This window comes from Acanthochromis polyacanthus, chromosome 15 (genome assembly GCF_021347895.1).
Source record: "Acanthochromis polyacanthus isolate Apoly-LR-REF ecotype Palm Island chromosome 15, KAUST_Apoly_ChrSc, whole genome shotgun sequence".
Lineage (NCBI taxonomy): Eukaryota > Metazoa > Chordata > Actinopteri > Pomacentridae > Acanthochromis > Acanthochromis polyacanthus.
Genome location: NC_067127.1, coordinates 25,315,515 through 25,332,514, shown reverse-complemented (window position 1 = coordinate 25,332,514; position 17,000 = coordinate 25,315,515). Strand labels below are relative to the sequence as shown.

The following is a 17,000-nucleotide window of genomic DNA, read 5'->3' as shown; positions in this document are numbered from 1 at the left end:
CATTGTGACTACAATAAAAATAATCAGGTCAAGGTCATACACCCCAAAAGGCACATCTACATTACTAACAGGCTTAGTGTGCGCAATATGAATGAAATCCCTCAAGTAGTTTCTGAAATATGCTCCGGAAGCGAAAAAATATTTGAAGTGCCTCAGTATGACCTTGAAAATGAGGTCAAGGTCATACACCCCAAAAAGCACATCTATACTACATAGAGATGGCCTGGGTGCAATATCAATGAAATCCCTCAAGTAGTTCCTGAGATATGCTCCGGAAACGAAATGCGTACATACGTACGTACAGACATACGGACAGACGCAATGACGCCAATATCCCCCTTCGTGCCTATGGCACGGCGGGGGATAAAAAAATCAGTAGCTGAATTTAGTTTTTTCTTTCTTCATTAGCTCTCAGATTCACCTTAGGATCATTTGAAGGGTTCTAACCCCTAGGTTGTGAACCACTAGCCTTAGGGATCTACTTGTCTATGAAATAGTTAGAACCAACCTATTAGAAAGTGAATTTTCCAGTGTCAGAGGTCAACATGGACTTACTGAAATTGTTTAGAAATTCATATGATGGGAAAACGAATAACAAACCACTTTCAATTTTAAATGTCTGAGAAATCATAAGTGTCATTCCACTGAACAAGTAAAGACAATGTGGGGGAAAGAAGGAGGGATGACCATATCAGAGGAGGAATGGACTGCAGTATGGAAGCTCCAGTGGAAATGCACAAACACAGAGATGGAAGTAATATGGATGGAAAACCTTGATAAGATACTTTGTCACTCCAGGTCAAAACACACACTATGATGGAATGCCTCCTATCTGTTGGAGAAAGTGTGGAGACCAACGTGCAAACCATTTTCATATCCTATGGGGCTGCCCACCTATTAGACAGTACTGGAACTATGTTCATGGAGCACTGCGAGACATTTTTAAATGTGTAATTCCTTTTGGAAATTTTTATTTTTATTTTGGATGTTTAACACAGGAATGGAGGAAAACATGATAACATCTAGTGTTTTGTTGGTCGCAAGTAAGAAATCTATAACTAAGAAATGGTTATCACAGGATGTCACAGGATCATGTCAGCATGATGTGGGATATTACACTAGGTATTTATAAAATGGAAGAGATGACAGCGTTTATAAATCAAAAACAAGACTGGTTTGTAGCATGTTGGGAAAAATGGGTTGCACAGATAAAAATTAAAAAGCCCAATTTAATTTTGAGTCTGAAAATTTAAAGACAATGTAATGGTCACTCCCTAATGTTCTTAAAGATGTTTGTGTTTCTGCTTATCTTCTTTTTTTTTTTTTGATGGGAAATTGTTTTTTGAAAAAAGAACAGTGATAATCTTGTGCACATGTTGACATGGGAATTGTAATTGACTGAGAGGTAACTCACTGTGGAACCTCACAGTTTTGTTTTTCAAAGTTGAATTACACTAAAATCTGGGGCCCAATTCACAAAGCCTATTTGTGAGCTCTGTCTACACGGCAAAGAGCGTCATATCAAACCACAGTTGAATGTTACACAGCTTTTGTGCGAGTTGTAATTATCACATTTGTTTTGATTAGTGAAACATGTCAAAATAGAAGCAGGAGAAAATAATCTCATGTTACAAATTACAGCTTGAATGGTGCAAAATTGGAAACAGGCCCCTGTAGCATGAAGGAGGGATTCATTTGCATCCACATCACTTAAATGAATGAGGAGCAAATTTCAGGCTGACTGCACCTTGAGGAAGAGCTCTATTTATCCAAAATCAGGGAATCGGGGAAACTACACGTGTTGGTACAAAATGACATTTTCAATGACTGCACAGGGCCCAGATGGAACATGCTGAATCTGACCACTAATTTGTGCGTGCACACATGATAGATGCTCTTGTACCATTTCAAAAATATCTTTGATGTTCAATTCTAGTCTGGAAAGTAGTTATTTGGTTCCATTTAGAGCTTTTGAATGTTGCTCTATGAGCTGACATTGTTCAGCCAAGACTACAAAGCCTCGCTTTTTCCTGACTCAGAAGCATTTTGTGCTTTCTCACGTCTTTATTTACTCCGTCAAGGAATGCAACAGAGTCATGTGACGATTGGCGTACGTTTGCCTATCTGTAAATATGTTTGTCTGTGCGTAGGATTACTCAAAAACAGACGGATTGGATGAAATTTTCACGGAACGTCAGAAATGATACAAGGACAAACTGATTTGATTTTGACAGTGATGTGGCTTATAGTCTGGATCCAAGGATTTGCTAAAGATTTCTGTATCATTGCGAGACAGCAGCACGACGTGACTGTAATTATGACAAGTATGCTACATATTTTGGTCACACATTTTGATATCTGTACATAACATACACATACACATGCATAACACACACCTGTGCTCACTGCAAGGTCATTTTTTTCCTTATTTATTTAGTTTGTAGGGAAATCTATCTTAAATAGCCAGATTCTATGTTGCCATGATTTCTGAATACACAAATTGAGGAATGAGCAGCCAACCAGCTCTCTGAGTGCTTTTCTTGTCTTTTAATGCGTTTTAAGCTAAAAATGGATTAAGCTTAATTGTTTCCCTCCCACAAAATCGCCCTGTCACTCTGCAGTTTTACTCAGGTTTGGAATTAACACTAAATCATAATTAGATATGACTGTACATGAGTGGACTGTTGGGTGGATTGACCTGTAGTCTGCTCACATGGCTGTCTGAAGCCTGTAATGAAGAATAAAACAGCCAGATGGTATAATAAGTCATCGAAATGTACCGAAAGCTCTCCGAGCATGACTCAAATAAAGCCTGACAGCATTAAACTTCCCCGATAATGACATTATTTAAGGGGCAATTATTGCAATATCTAAAATGTTCTTACATCATCCAATATAACTGGTTTAATTTACATATCTGACATATTAGGCAGACATTTAAATGCAGTTTGACAAGTTATTATATTGCCCAGAGGTTATTTAAGCTGCAAAAAGATGGCTCATTCCTTACCCAGACCCAGCAGGTCCACGGCCGGCTCTGTGCTTTTCTTGGGGCTGGCTCTGCACTCCGACTGCTGAGCAAGATAAAGAGAAGAGAGATTTATACACATATAACATCTAAGTTGTCCCACCAGGCTTCCATGTTACCTAAATGCAATATCATTATACTGGACGTATGGAAATTATGTGGTAGAAATAGACCTGTCTGTTGCAATTCTGATATAACATTCTAACAAAGAGCTTTATTAAAAACAGTATATTAAATGTCACCCAGTGGGCTCTCCCCTGAGCACAGTCAACACACCATTTACAGTGCAAATTTAGCAGGATCATTTTTTTAATCATGTCCTGATACAGACCACTGAGTATATCCTGTGAGTTCTATAACCAGAATATGACCTAAAAAAGAATATTATGTTTGATTCCAGAAGAAGAGATACAGAGGAGTTTTTGGCAGTGAGTGACATTATATGATGCAGTGTTCTTATGGCAAAACTATCTGTCAGTAAGCATATGGGTAACATGATGTGTCTTGCTGCTGTAGAGCTTCACACTACAATCAAACAAGTTGCTAGTTATGCATCCATCCATCATCTATGCACCTCTGAATCCTCATTAGGGTCATGGGGTGCTATCCCGGCTGACTTAGGGTGAAGGCAGGGAATATCCTGGACAGGTCGCCAGTCTGTCACAGAGCTACATACAAAAACAAACAATCACACTCACATTCACACCTGCAGACAATTTAGAATCACCTATTAACCTCAGCATGTCTTTTGGACTGTGGGAGGAAGCTGGAGTACCCAGAGAAAACCCACGTATGGACAGAGAGAACATGCAAACTCCATGCAGAAAGATCCCAGGCCGGGACGCAAACAGGAAATCTTCTAGCTGAGAGGTTACAGTGCCAACCACGGATCCACTGTGCAGCCCGTTGGAAATTACCCTTCAGGAAATTATCAAATCACCAGCCAATGGAATGAATAAAGAGGACAGATGACTGACTTTAACACAGGGTTTATATTCTAACAGCATCAAATACTGGTTATTTAGGCCCATTTGAGTTAGAGGAATAAGCTGTAAACACTGACATACAGCATATCATCAAATAAAGTTGTGCCAGAGACCATATCAGCCACAAAAGGAAAATATGGAGCAAAATTACTATTCATTTAGAATAATGCTTCTGTCTATACCACTCCTTTCAGCTTTGTTATGGCTTAAACCAACTCCTTAGAACAATGTCTGGCTCGCACTCTGATAAGAATGAGACGGCATCACTTGCTGTTGCCTCTTGGGGGATGTGAGTGTGATGCAAAAAATGAGAATGAACTCAACGATAGGTTCATGGCTGCAAAAGTCTAAATAATCAGGTGAAAACATCTAAAAGCCCTGCAGAGTAGTATCAACCAATAATGAATTAATAATCTCATCCTACAAATTATATATCAAGTAAACCCAAATTATTTGCTGAATGCACATTTTATTTGGTGTTTGTGGTATACTATTTTGGTATTATTTGTTTCAGATAACAAATTATGCTACATGAGCTTTAATCAGAAAACAAATGAAGAACATAGATAAAAGAGAGTGAGGAAGAGAGAGAGAACGATGGAGATACAGTCAAAAAGTAGGGGAATGAGGCAAGGTAGTGAAGACAGTAGGATGGGGATAGAGAGAAATGAAGTGAAACTGGAAAGAAAAATGTTGCGAGGGAGAGAGAGTATAAAAGGTTAACACGTGGGCCATGAGAGATCTACAACGCTGGTAACAAACCCAATTTCCCCCCAACAAAAGATCGATGGACCACATTAGATTCAATGTCGTTCCAATCCTAGGCAATGAAAACAATTACCGTGTCCACGCCTAATCAAGAATGCATTGGCTGTGAATTGATGTGTGTTGGGACTGCAGCAAAGCTTGAACAGCAGCGGCATGAATCGCAGCAGGAAGGTCGTTTTTGTTCAGCAGCGAAAGGCTGGTTTGTGCTGTGCATTCATATCGGCCAACACTGAGGGGCAGTTATATAATGACGGAAAACTTAAGGAAGAGCTGGAGCAAAACTAAAGTTAGGGTCAGAAACAGACAAAAAGGAAATCTACAAGATATTTCTTTACTAGTAAGAGCTACGTATTTATGTCAAAGAATTGTCCCTTTATAGGAGATAGTTATACAGTTCGAGATGCTGTTTGAGATCATTTCGAGAGAACTTTTTGAGGTAACAGTTAAGTGGATAATAGCAAATGCACAGACCAGGGAGGCTTTTGTGGAGGAGGGCAGGAAATACAGTTGGGACAAAAGATTTGCATTAGTATGACTGGATGATATTAGTCAGCTGGTAGCTAAGATGAATAAGCCACGCACGAATAAAGAAACTGATGCCAATTAATCAAAGAGCATACTTGAAGACTTTGACTGAACTAAATACTATTTTTATAAAGATTTCTCCATTAAGGAAAACAGCATTGCATACTACATACTGCACATACACACAGCTTCCCATTTGGTTGGACTAAAGCTAAAGCTGGGTGATGAACCAAAAATATCACAATAAAATGTTTCTGAATAATATTGTGAATGAATAATTATTGATCTTTTTCCTGACAAGTAGTCAAAAAGTCATTTGTATTGAGCAACCTTAACGGAGAACACAATGATAAAAAAAACACATACAAATAAATAGATTTGCAGACATAAAGATAAATAAGCATCAAGGACTTTTGATACACATTAAATAACAAAAACAACAAACTCTAAGGGTGACATAGGGTGACCAATGCAAAGCTGCTGCTCTGTGCTGAGGCTAGGGTTCCCAGTGGCTTGGCTGGTGTGAGGGTCACTGGACAAAGACCCCGTTTTGACTTCAACGAGCACCCCAATATGAAGCCCGTCAGCTCTCAGAGGAGGCTGCCAGGAGTGTTTCTCTTGGTGGAGGTGGTAATGGATGTTTTTAGATTACAAAGCTGTTGTCCATTAGTCACAGCCTTCACCAGGAGAGTTCCATGGACAGGGGTGACGAGAAGAGCAGGAAGACTAGCAAGCCTAAGGAAACCTGTATGAACATCAGGAGAACAATGTAGGAAGAGGGGGTTCATTTATGAGATAGTACAGGCAAGTTTATGAGCTAGGAAGGGAGCATGTGAAAAGTTTGTTCAGGTAACTGAATTTTGTGTTTTTGCTGTGTACTTTCATGCCAGTTTGCTTCTGACGCACTTAAGAGACAGTTTTTTTATTGCTATTGATAAAGTGTCCATCATTGGGAGATCTTCAGTTCTGCTTTGAAAGGAAGGTTTTGAGCAGCGCAATTCTTTCTGATGTTGATCCACAGATGATTTTTTTTCCACTGTGAGAAAAATGTAATTTAATTGGGATGCACAGTGCTATTTTTCCTCTCTTGATACCAACACAATACTTCAGCTCTGAGTATCCGGATGCAGAGTAACTGCCAAGAAGAAGTGTTTATTTCTAAAATATAAAACATGCATACCTCAATGCATAGAATTCACTGGAATTATTTCTAGCACGCATACACTCTCCTCCAAAAGTATTGGAACAGTGAGACCAATTCCTTTGTTTTTGCTGTCAACTGAAAACATTTAGATTTGACATCAAATGATGAGACAAGAGATCAACATTTCAGCTTATGTTTCCAGGTATTTATATCTGGATCTGATACACAACTTGGAAGATAGCACTATTTGTAAGAGAACACCAAATTTTTAGGTGAACAAAAGTATTGGAACATGTGACTGACAGGCATGTTTTGTTACCCAGGTGTGTCCTGCTACACTGATTATTTAAACAATAAATAGTGCTCAGTGTCTACGTTCATAAATAATGTTTTGGCAGTAACTTCACTCATTATGTTACTTATATACAGCATATATACAGTGTATATCCCACCTCTAATTTACAGCAACAAGAAGTACAAGGCAAGATGTAGTTCATAACTCATTCATAGAGTAACTCTTTTTTATATATATTTTCACAGAGGTTTGGTTTAATGCTTTGTTGCATGTTTTTGTTCTTGAAAATTCCGCTCCGTTGTGAAGTTAAAAAAAATACTAAAGGACAAAACACTGTAAAACAGTAAAATGTTCTGCCTGCAATTCCCATCTTAGTTGTTGTAAGTGTTAAGGGACCAAAAAAGAAGCTATTTTAGTCATAATGTATTTTTAAAATTAATCGGTCGATTAATCGTTTATCGGAATTGTTTTCTACCAAATATTAGAATCAGCATTGGCCTCACAAAATCCATATTGGTTGGGCCCTAATAGACATACATTATACCAATGGACTTACAAATAACAAATATGCTGATGAAATGTGCACTAGTCATGTGTCCACGTAATTAGGTAAATTTATTTATCTACACAAATTTGACAATTTTGAATGCAGTACAAAAGCATTTCCTATTAAAACAAGAGCAATATTAAAATAACAAAATGTGCGTATCGTTATCGGCCTAAACGGAAATTGGTCAAAACCTTAATCTGAAATTCTCTTCAGAAAAGCCCATTACAAAATAAAGCAAGGAGAGACCACCCAGAAAACATGCTGTGTTATGCCTGTCCGCTGGATTTCAGACATTTCAGACCATACACAGTGTTACAAAGTTGAGATTACAAAGGCTTTCAATGCTACATCCCACACAGCTGCTGTGAAACAAGGGAAGAAAGAAATGAGGGAATCCGAAATGTCACTGTGGATGAAAAGCTTGCATTCACTGCTGTATGTTGCAAAGGATTTGGAATGACATGCAGCCCAAATTTCTGCTCTAACACTAACAGACAAGTTTGGTTTTACTGCCCACAATATGGTTATGGAAGAATGGACAGCCTTTGTAATTAACTATCTTAGGTGACACCAAGTGAGGCAGCTGACAGACAGCTAGCAAAAGACCGTGATTGGCTGTCAGTGTTGGCCGTGTTTGAAGAAAGAGAATGTGAAATTGGAAGGGAGGCCAGCAATCGATAACCAACCCCCTGAACAGGTGAGGAGTCTTCACTTGATTGCGATGACAGTTTGAATGAAAAGCACTGAGCAAACCAAACCCGTTGATGACTGCTGTCAAATCAGATTGCTGTCAAATACACACCAGACAAAGCCACCATCTGATGGCTGTCACACTGAACGTCTGAGTGGGGGCACAGCCTGCTGTAACTTTCTCCCTGACGTATTCAACAGACTAGGTAAGGGACAGTGAGGTACTGCTGAGTCTTATCCACTTTCTCTTAACATATGAGGTTCCCTCCAAGTGCTGGGTGTGGAGTACTGACAGCAGTTTTACATCAAACAAACAACAAAAAAAACAGCAAAGTAGAAATGATTTGGAATTTAGGAATGAAAACAGAAAAAAAGTTCAACCTAAGGTCCAAACTGAACAACTTCCCTGGAGTATTTAATCAAACTGACCTACGTTCTACGCTGTTGTGATAAAAAGTGAGTCAGCTACTAGTACGGACTGATACGTTGCATTTGTATTATCATCACAGTATGAACATACACAATTAAAGGGGAACTTTGTTTTTTTTCAACCTGGGATCTGTTTTCATATGTCATTTCATACATGTGAGTGATGGAGAAATGAATTTTCGACATAGCTCCAGTATTTAGCCAGCCAGGCAGCTTCGCAGCTCAGCTAGCAGCTAAGCTAGCGAAAAGTAGGGGGCAACTTGCCCCCCCGCGTCAAAGTCTGCCCTAACATGCTTTTTTCCCCACACTGACCGGCTCGGATAGTCTCAATGAGTGTCCCACAACATACTAGAGATGAGAAGTGAATGAAAACCTCCACATTACTTGGTGATCGCTATTTGTTGTGGTCTGTATCCAAATCTCAGGACGCTAGAAAGCAAATCTCGTTCCGAAATCGCACGATAGCTCGCGCCAAAACACCGGTTTTGGCGCGAGCTATCGCGCGATTTCAGAAAAAGGGATTTTACCATGAAAGTTCATTAACAAGACATCTATAGCATATAATTGAGCATCCTTGTCCGTCAGAAAGGTTCTTCCAGGTGTTCAATGTTCACAGGAATTCCATCTTCCTGTGGATGAAACATACAGAAATACATGTGTATCCCCATGTCTCCAGTAATGGGTGTTGGTCAGTGCTGGGGAAAGAGAGCTTATCTGAGGTTGATCAGCTCAGGAATTCCAGAGGCCTTTGGAAAATGCCTACACTACTGTCAGATATTTCACACTACAGGCCTACTACACACGTGGACAAAATTGTTGGTACCCCTCAGTTAAAGAAGGAAAAACCCACAATTCTCACTGAAATCACTTGAAACTCACAAAAGTAACAATAAATAACAATTTATTGAAAATTAAATAATCAAAATCAGCCATCACTTTTGAATTGTTGATTAACATAATTATTTAAAAAAACAAACTAATGAAATAGGGCTGGACAAAAATAATGGTACCCATAACTTAATATTTTGTTGCACAACCTTTTGAGGCAATCACTGCAATTAAACGATTTCTGTATTTGTCAATGAGCGTTCTCCAGCTGTCAACAGGTATTTTGGCCCACTCCTCATGAGCAAACAGCTCCAGTTGTCTCAGGTTTGATGGGTGTCTTCTCCAAATGGCATGTTTCAGCTCCTTCCACATATGTTCAATGGGATTCAGATCTGGGCTCATAGAAGGCCACTTTAGAATAGTCCAACGCTTTTCTCTCAGCCATTCTTGGGTGTTTTTGGCTGTGTGTTTTGGATCGTTGCCCTGTTGGAAGACCCATGACCTGCGACTGAGACCAAGCTTTCTGACACTAGGCAGCACATTTCTCTCCAGAATGCCTTGATAGTCTTCAGATTTCATCGTACCTTGCACACTTTCAAGACACCCTGTGCCAGATGCAGCAAAGCAGCCCCAAAACATTACTGAGCCTCCTCCATGTTTCACCGTAGGGACAGTGTTCTTTTCTTCGTATGCTTGGTTTTTGAGTCTATGAACATAGAGTTGATGTGCCTTACCAAAAAGCTCCAGTTTGGTCTCATCTGTCCAAAGGACATTCTCCCAGAAGCTTTGTGGCTTGTCAACATGCATTTTTGCAAATTCCAGTCTCGCTTTTTTATGAGTTTTTTTCAGCAGTGGTGTCCTCCTTGGTCGTCTCCCATGAAGTCCACTTTGGCTCAAACAACGACGAATGGTGCGATCTGACACTGATGTACCTTGGAGTTCACCTTTAATTTCTTTGGAGGTTGCTCTGGGCTCTTTGGATACAATTCGAACGATCCGTCTCTTCAATTTGTCATCAGTTTTCCTCTTGCGGCCACGTCCAGGGAGGTTGGCTACTGTCCCGTGGGTCTTGAACTTCTGAATAATATGAGCCACTGTTGTCACAGGAACTTCAAGCAGTTTAGAGATGGTCTTATAGTCTTTACCTTTAAGATGTTTGTCTATAATTTTTTTTCGGATGTCCTGGGACAATTCTCTCCTTCGCTTTCTGTTGTCCATGTTCAGTGTGGTACACACCTTTTCACCAAACAGCAGGGTGACTACTTGTCTCCCTTTAAATAGGCAGACTGACTGATTATGAGTTTGGAAACACCTGTGATGTCAATTAAATGACACACCTGAGTTAATCATGTCACTCTGGTCAAATAGTTTTCAATCTTTTATAGAGGTACCATCATTTTTGTCCAGGCCTGTTTCATTAGTTTGTTTTTTTAAATAATTATGTTAATCAACAATTCAAAAGTAATGGCTGATTTTGATTATTTAATTTTCAATAAATTTTTATTTATTGTTACTTTTGTGAGTTTCAAGTGATTTCAGTGAGAATTGGAGTTTTTTCCTTCTTTAACTGAGGGGTACCAACAATTTTGTCCACGTGTGTAGCAGCGCAAAGTGCATAAATCCAGCTTCAAAATGAATTGCTGATAATAGAATCTGAAGCAAATAATGTGAAGATGTGCTATGCTATGTTTAACCTCATAACTGTTTTTTTACAACAAATAATGACAATGAGGTATTATTAGGCTCCATCATTTTTACTGCTGTCAAAGTGACAAAGATTCAACAAGATTTGAATGTAATTGAAATTATATTAAATACATTTTTAATATTTATCAATTTACCTTACAACCAGTGAAGGAAACAAACACCAGGGGATTCAGAATACAAAGAATTAACCAAGTTAGAGAAACGACCTGCCAAAAATGTTAATGTTGTATATAAATATTCATTAGGTACATGAAACTGGACCCAAGATTCCCCAGGTACCTGTCACAGCCAAATTACATCAAAGCACGAAATAATGCTATTATAAAAAGTGCTTGATGAGATGATAAGCAGCAGTTTGAAAGCAGGTGGCAGCTTGTTGTTTCTGCCTTTTATGCTTCTGCCGCAGTGTATATTAAGTGGACAGCACAGGCTGACATCTCAAAAGCAAAACAGCAGACTAAACATTCAGAGGCAGAGAGACATGACATTTAGGTTGTATAGATCTCGACCATCTTCAACACATGCACAACAACGGGTCAAAAATGTGGAAGAAAAAACAAAAGAATCCTGCTGTCAAGGCAGCTGAGTAACAATGCAATAATGAGTTAATAATGTGGTTTTCATCTTCATGATGAAATTTAAAGGGCAGGATTATCAGTGAAGTCTGGAACTAAAGATGATTTTGAACAGGTATCGCCAAGGTTATTGAATAAACCAGAAACTTGAACCCAGCAATGACATAAGCATTTAAACAGTCTGTCAAACCCTTACATGTTTGAAATGTATCACATTCATAATACAGGGACCAACCTTCCTGTATCTCCCCCAATGAAAGGAATGCCACTACAAGGGATTATTCCGACTTGCTTTCAAACCATGTTTCTGTGCTGCTGACCTGGGTAAACAATTTTATGCTTTTAGTTTATCCTGAATATTGTATTTAGAGCTGAGTAAAAATAAAAAGTCTGCCTTTTTTCAAGCAGTTCAAATTAAGGCTGAATTATTTTTTTTTAATTAAAACTAAAAACATTGTCTATAACTATTATTGGCTCCAAACTCCTCCAAGAATACAGGAAAAAATTATATGTTAAGCATTAAACAGATTACTTCCAAACACTATTTCTAACCTATGAAACTCATATGTGTAAAACAGACACTTCAGTCAGGAAACTGTAGTAGTTTAGAAGCGATTCCAAGTTTAAGTGTAGACTTCTACCAAGCATAAAGCATAATGGCTTTTAATTGACTTTTTTTTTTTATCCCATAGACTATTAATTCTATTTTTTTATTCATTTTTTTTACAGTCTTCTGAGTTCTTCCTTCTACTACATGGTTACTTTTTTTACATCCATTTAAAGCTAATTCAAACGGTGCTTGCAATGCCACTAGATTGGTTTGTCGTTGTGGGTCGAGGCAGCAGTCACACTGCAGTATTGCAGTTGTAAATTTCTGACAGTGAAGTGTTTCCATGGAGGTTGCTTTTATTCACCAAAACTATGAATCACCTGCCTGTGAACATGTTGTACAGTGCATTAAATGAACACCATTTTGGACAAAATACAATTGGTTTTGACAGATAGAAAGTTTCTCACGCATATGACTGTCCACTCCTAAGATGTCTACTATGAACTGCAATGCCCCCAACTGCATTTCATCCCCTTCGCCAGTTATCAAAAAAATATAGTGGTAGTCGCCTTTATTTGCAATACTCCAACTCTCGCTAATAGTGTATCACCAGCTCCTTATGCATAAATGATGACCTGTGGAAGCCACAAAAATAAAACATACAAGTACAGTGGATTCAGGGAATAACCAGATCCCTTCACTTTGGAAATTTTATTGTGTTGTAATGTTCTTGGGCTGGTCTCTACTCTCAGGCTTTCAACACCTGGATTTTGGCTGTTTAAATCATTGTCCTTGGCAGATACTTTCCAACTTCAGAGGGATATGATCTGATTAGAGTGTCTGATCGGAACTGTGTTAACTGCCATCGCCAGGTCTCCACAATATGATGCTGCTAGATAGTTCAATCTTTATCTCATCAGATTAGAGAACCTTTTAGCCAAGCTCTCAGGGTCGATTAAATACCATTTGTCAAACTCCAAGCAGGTCACCATCCCTTTGACTTGAGTGGCTCCCGTCTAGCTGCTCTACCATAAAGGCCTGATTGAAGTGCTACTAAAATGAGTGCTCTTCTGGTAAGTTCTCCCATTTCTGCAGAGGCCTTCTGTGGCTCTGTTAGGGCCCTGTCACACTCTAGCGTAAAGAGCCAGCGTCTGAGGAACGTATCAAATATTTTGAAATATTGTTTATACGCACAACTTTTCAGCGTATGAGGTCGATTTTCGTTTAATGACCGTTAGAGTAACGTGAGTCTAGCGTACCGTCAGCGTATGAGTAGCGTACGCATAGCGTATGTCAGCGTATGTGATGTGATGTGTATTTGAGTTCGACGTATACCGACGTATGAGTAACGTATATCAGCGTACCTCCGACGTATGAGAAACGTATGCGGAACGTCAGCCTAACGTATGAGGAGCGTACACAGCTGGTGATGTTGGGACCAACCCTGTCCAGCAGTTCATCATACATTTCTGGAGGCATTCGTCGGAAGTTCCTGAAGGCTCTCTGATCTTCATTTCTCAATTCAACCATAAGCTGGTCATAAAGGCCAAATTGACGCCGCCTTCCAATCCAAGGTTTCACCCAGATTGCACGTCTCATTCTACGCCTTCTTCTTCTGTGTCTAGCATTCTCAACTGCCAACTGTAACACATCTTGGTGATGTTGCAGCACAGCAACCTCCATCTCTGAACTGCTGGTACAAACCGATACAGATTTGGAAATGTGAGACTTTATATACCCCCCATACGATGGAAATACGCATGTAATACACATGGGATAAGTTGTCTGTACGCTCAGAACATGTTAGGCATAAGTTGAGTACGTTAGACTGTTGTTAGAACTACCATCATAACGTTAGCCATTCGTTAGACACACGTCAGACACACGTTCATTATACGCTCCTCTAACGCTAGGTTTCCTGACCCACTCAATTTCAACGTATGAGAAGCGTACTCGACGTGTGAGTAATGTACCTTCAGCGTACCTCTAGTGTGTTCAGCGTATGAGGAACGTATGAGAAGCGTAAAATTCATACGTCGGCATATGCTGAAAATTTTTGTGCATGTTCAAAAAAATTTTTGGCCGTCAGCGAACATCAGCGTACACCGACATACCCCGGCGTACTAGAAACGTATTCCAGCGTACCCCTAGCGTGTTTCAGCGTATGTCAGCCTATTCCAAAAAAGTCCATACGTTCCTCATACGCTGGCTCTATACGCGAGAGTGTGACAAGGCCTTTAGAGTGATTCTTGGTTTCCTTGGTCACCTCCCTGACTAAGGCTGTCTTTGCTTGGTTAATCAGTCTGGACAGATGGCCAACTCTGTGAAGACTGCACTGCTCTGCCACTGTACTGCTGGGAACACTCTAAGCTTTAGCAGTGCTTTTAGACTCTAGCCCTGATCTAAGTCTAATCACAGTTTTCCTTATAGTTCATAGAACATCTTGGCTTGGGTTTTGTCCTTAAATGCAGTGTTAGTTCTGGAGCTGCATATAAACAGGTGCATTTCTAAACTTATATGGAATCCATTGAGTTTGCTAAAGTTGGACTCCAACCAAATGGAAGCAAACAGGACACAACCCACCTCTATTTAGAGTGACAAAGCAAAAACAGCAATTCCATCCATTTAAAGTTAAATGAATAAGTCAATAAAGTGGGGAAAAAATGAAGTAAATTCTACGAAAGTCATACCACATAAACAGACGCTTGCAGCTCAAACCCTTAACAGAGAAGCTGATGACCCACTGAGGCGGTACTGAACAGCTTTACATTGTATTCCACTGTCCTCCTTCACAAGTACGAGAGACAGATGAAACAAACGTCTTATCCTCAGAGAGGAGGCAGAGCGAGGTGATGGAACAAACAAAAAACAAACAACTCTAAAAGAGGGAAAGGAAAAACAAATAGTCTGGAAGGAGACGAGCAGGAGATGAAGGCTGAAAATTGGTTAGTGAGGAAAGTGAGGCAAGGAAGGAGAACTATGGAGGACAAATCCAACAGGGACAGGAAATAGAGGACGAAAAGGAGACTGAGACAGAATAAACAAGGATGAGTAAGGGGGCAGAAGACAGACAGCTGCATATAATACTATGACTAAAAGCAGGATGTAGAAGACCTTAAATTCTAAAACAGCTTTATGTACCATTCATATACAGACAAATCCAGGCTTATGTTTAAAATATTAGTATATCAGAGACAGGCTTATTCGAAGAACCTTGACAACAAAGCTGTAATTAAATGTATACAATTGTAGCAACTGTATGTATGTGAAGAACTGTGAGTAAAACTAATCAACAGCCCCTGCAACATGACTGACATACATACATACATATATACATGGCATATTGCAGGGGTTGTTGGTTAGTTTCACTCACAGTTTTTTACATAGATACAGTAGCTTCAATTGTATACATTTATTTACTGCTTTGCTATCAAGGTATACACACACACTACCAGTGAAACATTTGGACACACCTTGTCATTCAGTGGTTTTTGTTTATTTGTATTATTTGCTACATTGTAGATCAGAGCTGTGTGAACTGTTACCTTACCTTGAAAAATGTTACCAGAAGAAACACAGACCTCGATAAAGTAATTAGAACTGGAACAACAGTGGTCTGTTTTCTACTTTACATTTTCATGTTTACCTCAGTTGCTCTATTGTAACAACAGCAGAGTTCAGTCCTGTCGGAAATACTTTGCATTGACATTTGGTAAGTTAAGGTGATTGCTATGAGACAAGTTTGTATTATTTACCTGCTAATCAACTAACTCAGCAGTGCCTAAATGGGTTAACTGACAATGATGCTAGCCAAGTCAAAATTTATTAAGAAAAATGCATTAGGAGATGGGAAGACACAGAGGCATTGAACTCACATGAGTGATGGGGCACACAGATGGCAGAAGCAATACAGTAGATGTTTGCTGTACACTGTTAACCCTTTAGATGCCACACTTTTTTCAAAAAAATATTCAGTTTTGATATTACTATTTCCAAAAGGTTGTAACTTGAAAATGATTACAGATAAAGGCAAACTGTAAACGAGAAAAATCATCAGTATGACCCAAAGTTTGTGATGGGAGTAAATTCACTCATCTAATTTGCATATTATGACATCACCAGGTGGCAGACATATGGACTCCATAACTTTATTGATGTTTATCGATCAAGATGGCATTGCTTGGGTCAGAATTTGTCAGATCCCTCTCTCCACAATACCCAACGGGCTCATCAAAATATCTGATCCACTTGTGAAAGTCTTAACTAGCATGTGTGAAACTTGTTTTGGAACTAATAAGAATATTTAAAATTAAAATTCCATAAAAATCTGAATTATGGAATCTGGTTCCAATGTCTAGCCATATTTATTATTGGCTTTGACTGAGCTTGGTGTGAAGCTGTTTCACGTGTCCACAACCATTTGTCATCATGTGATATTCTGCACTTTGAGAACTTCATGCCACCTGAGTAAGATCAGTTTACTCTACAGGACACAGTTGATTAGTTCATTTAAAATAAATTTGTGATTCTGATCTTACCTCTTTAAGCCAGGAAAATTGTGATTTCTTTAAATTTGGTGCAAACACTCATTTTGACTTAAGTATGAACTGATTACACTTTAGTAGTCCTAATCCTAATGGTTTAAGGTTACTGTCACCTTGTAAAACAAGTTTTTGGCCAAAAATGACAAATGACAAAATTTCACACAAATATCTAATAGGAAAAAATGCTGAAGTGATAACATTTAATATTCAAAAGGTCAACGCTCAAGACCGGACAGACATGGATGTAACTTCCAACGTGGCTGGTTGCTGGAGACTGTTCTAGTTATTTATTAACTGAGTCTAGTCCGTTCTACTTGATGATGTCAAGAAACTGTCCAAGACAACAGTAGGAAGGGCAAGAGTGAACGTTTACACACAAAT

At 39.0% G+C, this 17,000-nt stretch overlaps 1 protein-coding gene and 1 long non-coding RNA gene across 10 annotated transcripts in view; one reads left to right on the top strand and one right to left on the bottom strand.

Moving 5' to 3' along the window:
* The window catches only part of smap1 (small ArfGAP 1), a 156,165-nt gene that overhangs the window by 49,370 nt on the left and 89,795 nt on the right, over nt 1-17,000 (bottom strand). For 5 of the 8 annotated variants that reach the window (XM_051959650.1, XM_051959655.1, XM_051959652.1 and 2 more), the window contains one exon: nt 3,011-3,074. In XM_051959650.1, coding sequence (XP_051815610.1) covers nt 3,011-3,074 — 64 coding nt within the window. The remainder of the gene's footprint in view (nt 1-3,010; nt 3,075-17,000) is intronic. The other 3 variants (XM_051959653.1, XM_051959656.1, XM_051959654.1) reach the window with 1 other exon arrangement.
* The window catches only part of LOC127537427 (uncharacterized), a 104,238-nt gene that overhangs the window by 25,677 nt on the left and 61,561 nt on the right, over nt 1-17,000 (top strand). The gene's annotated exons all lie outside the window — the stretch shown is intronic.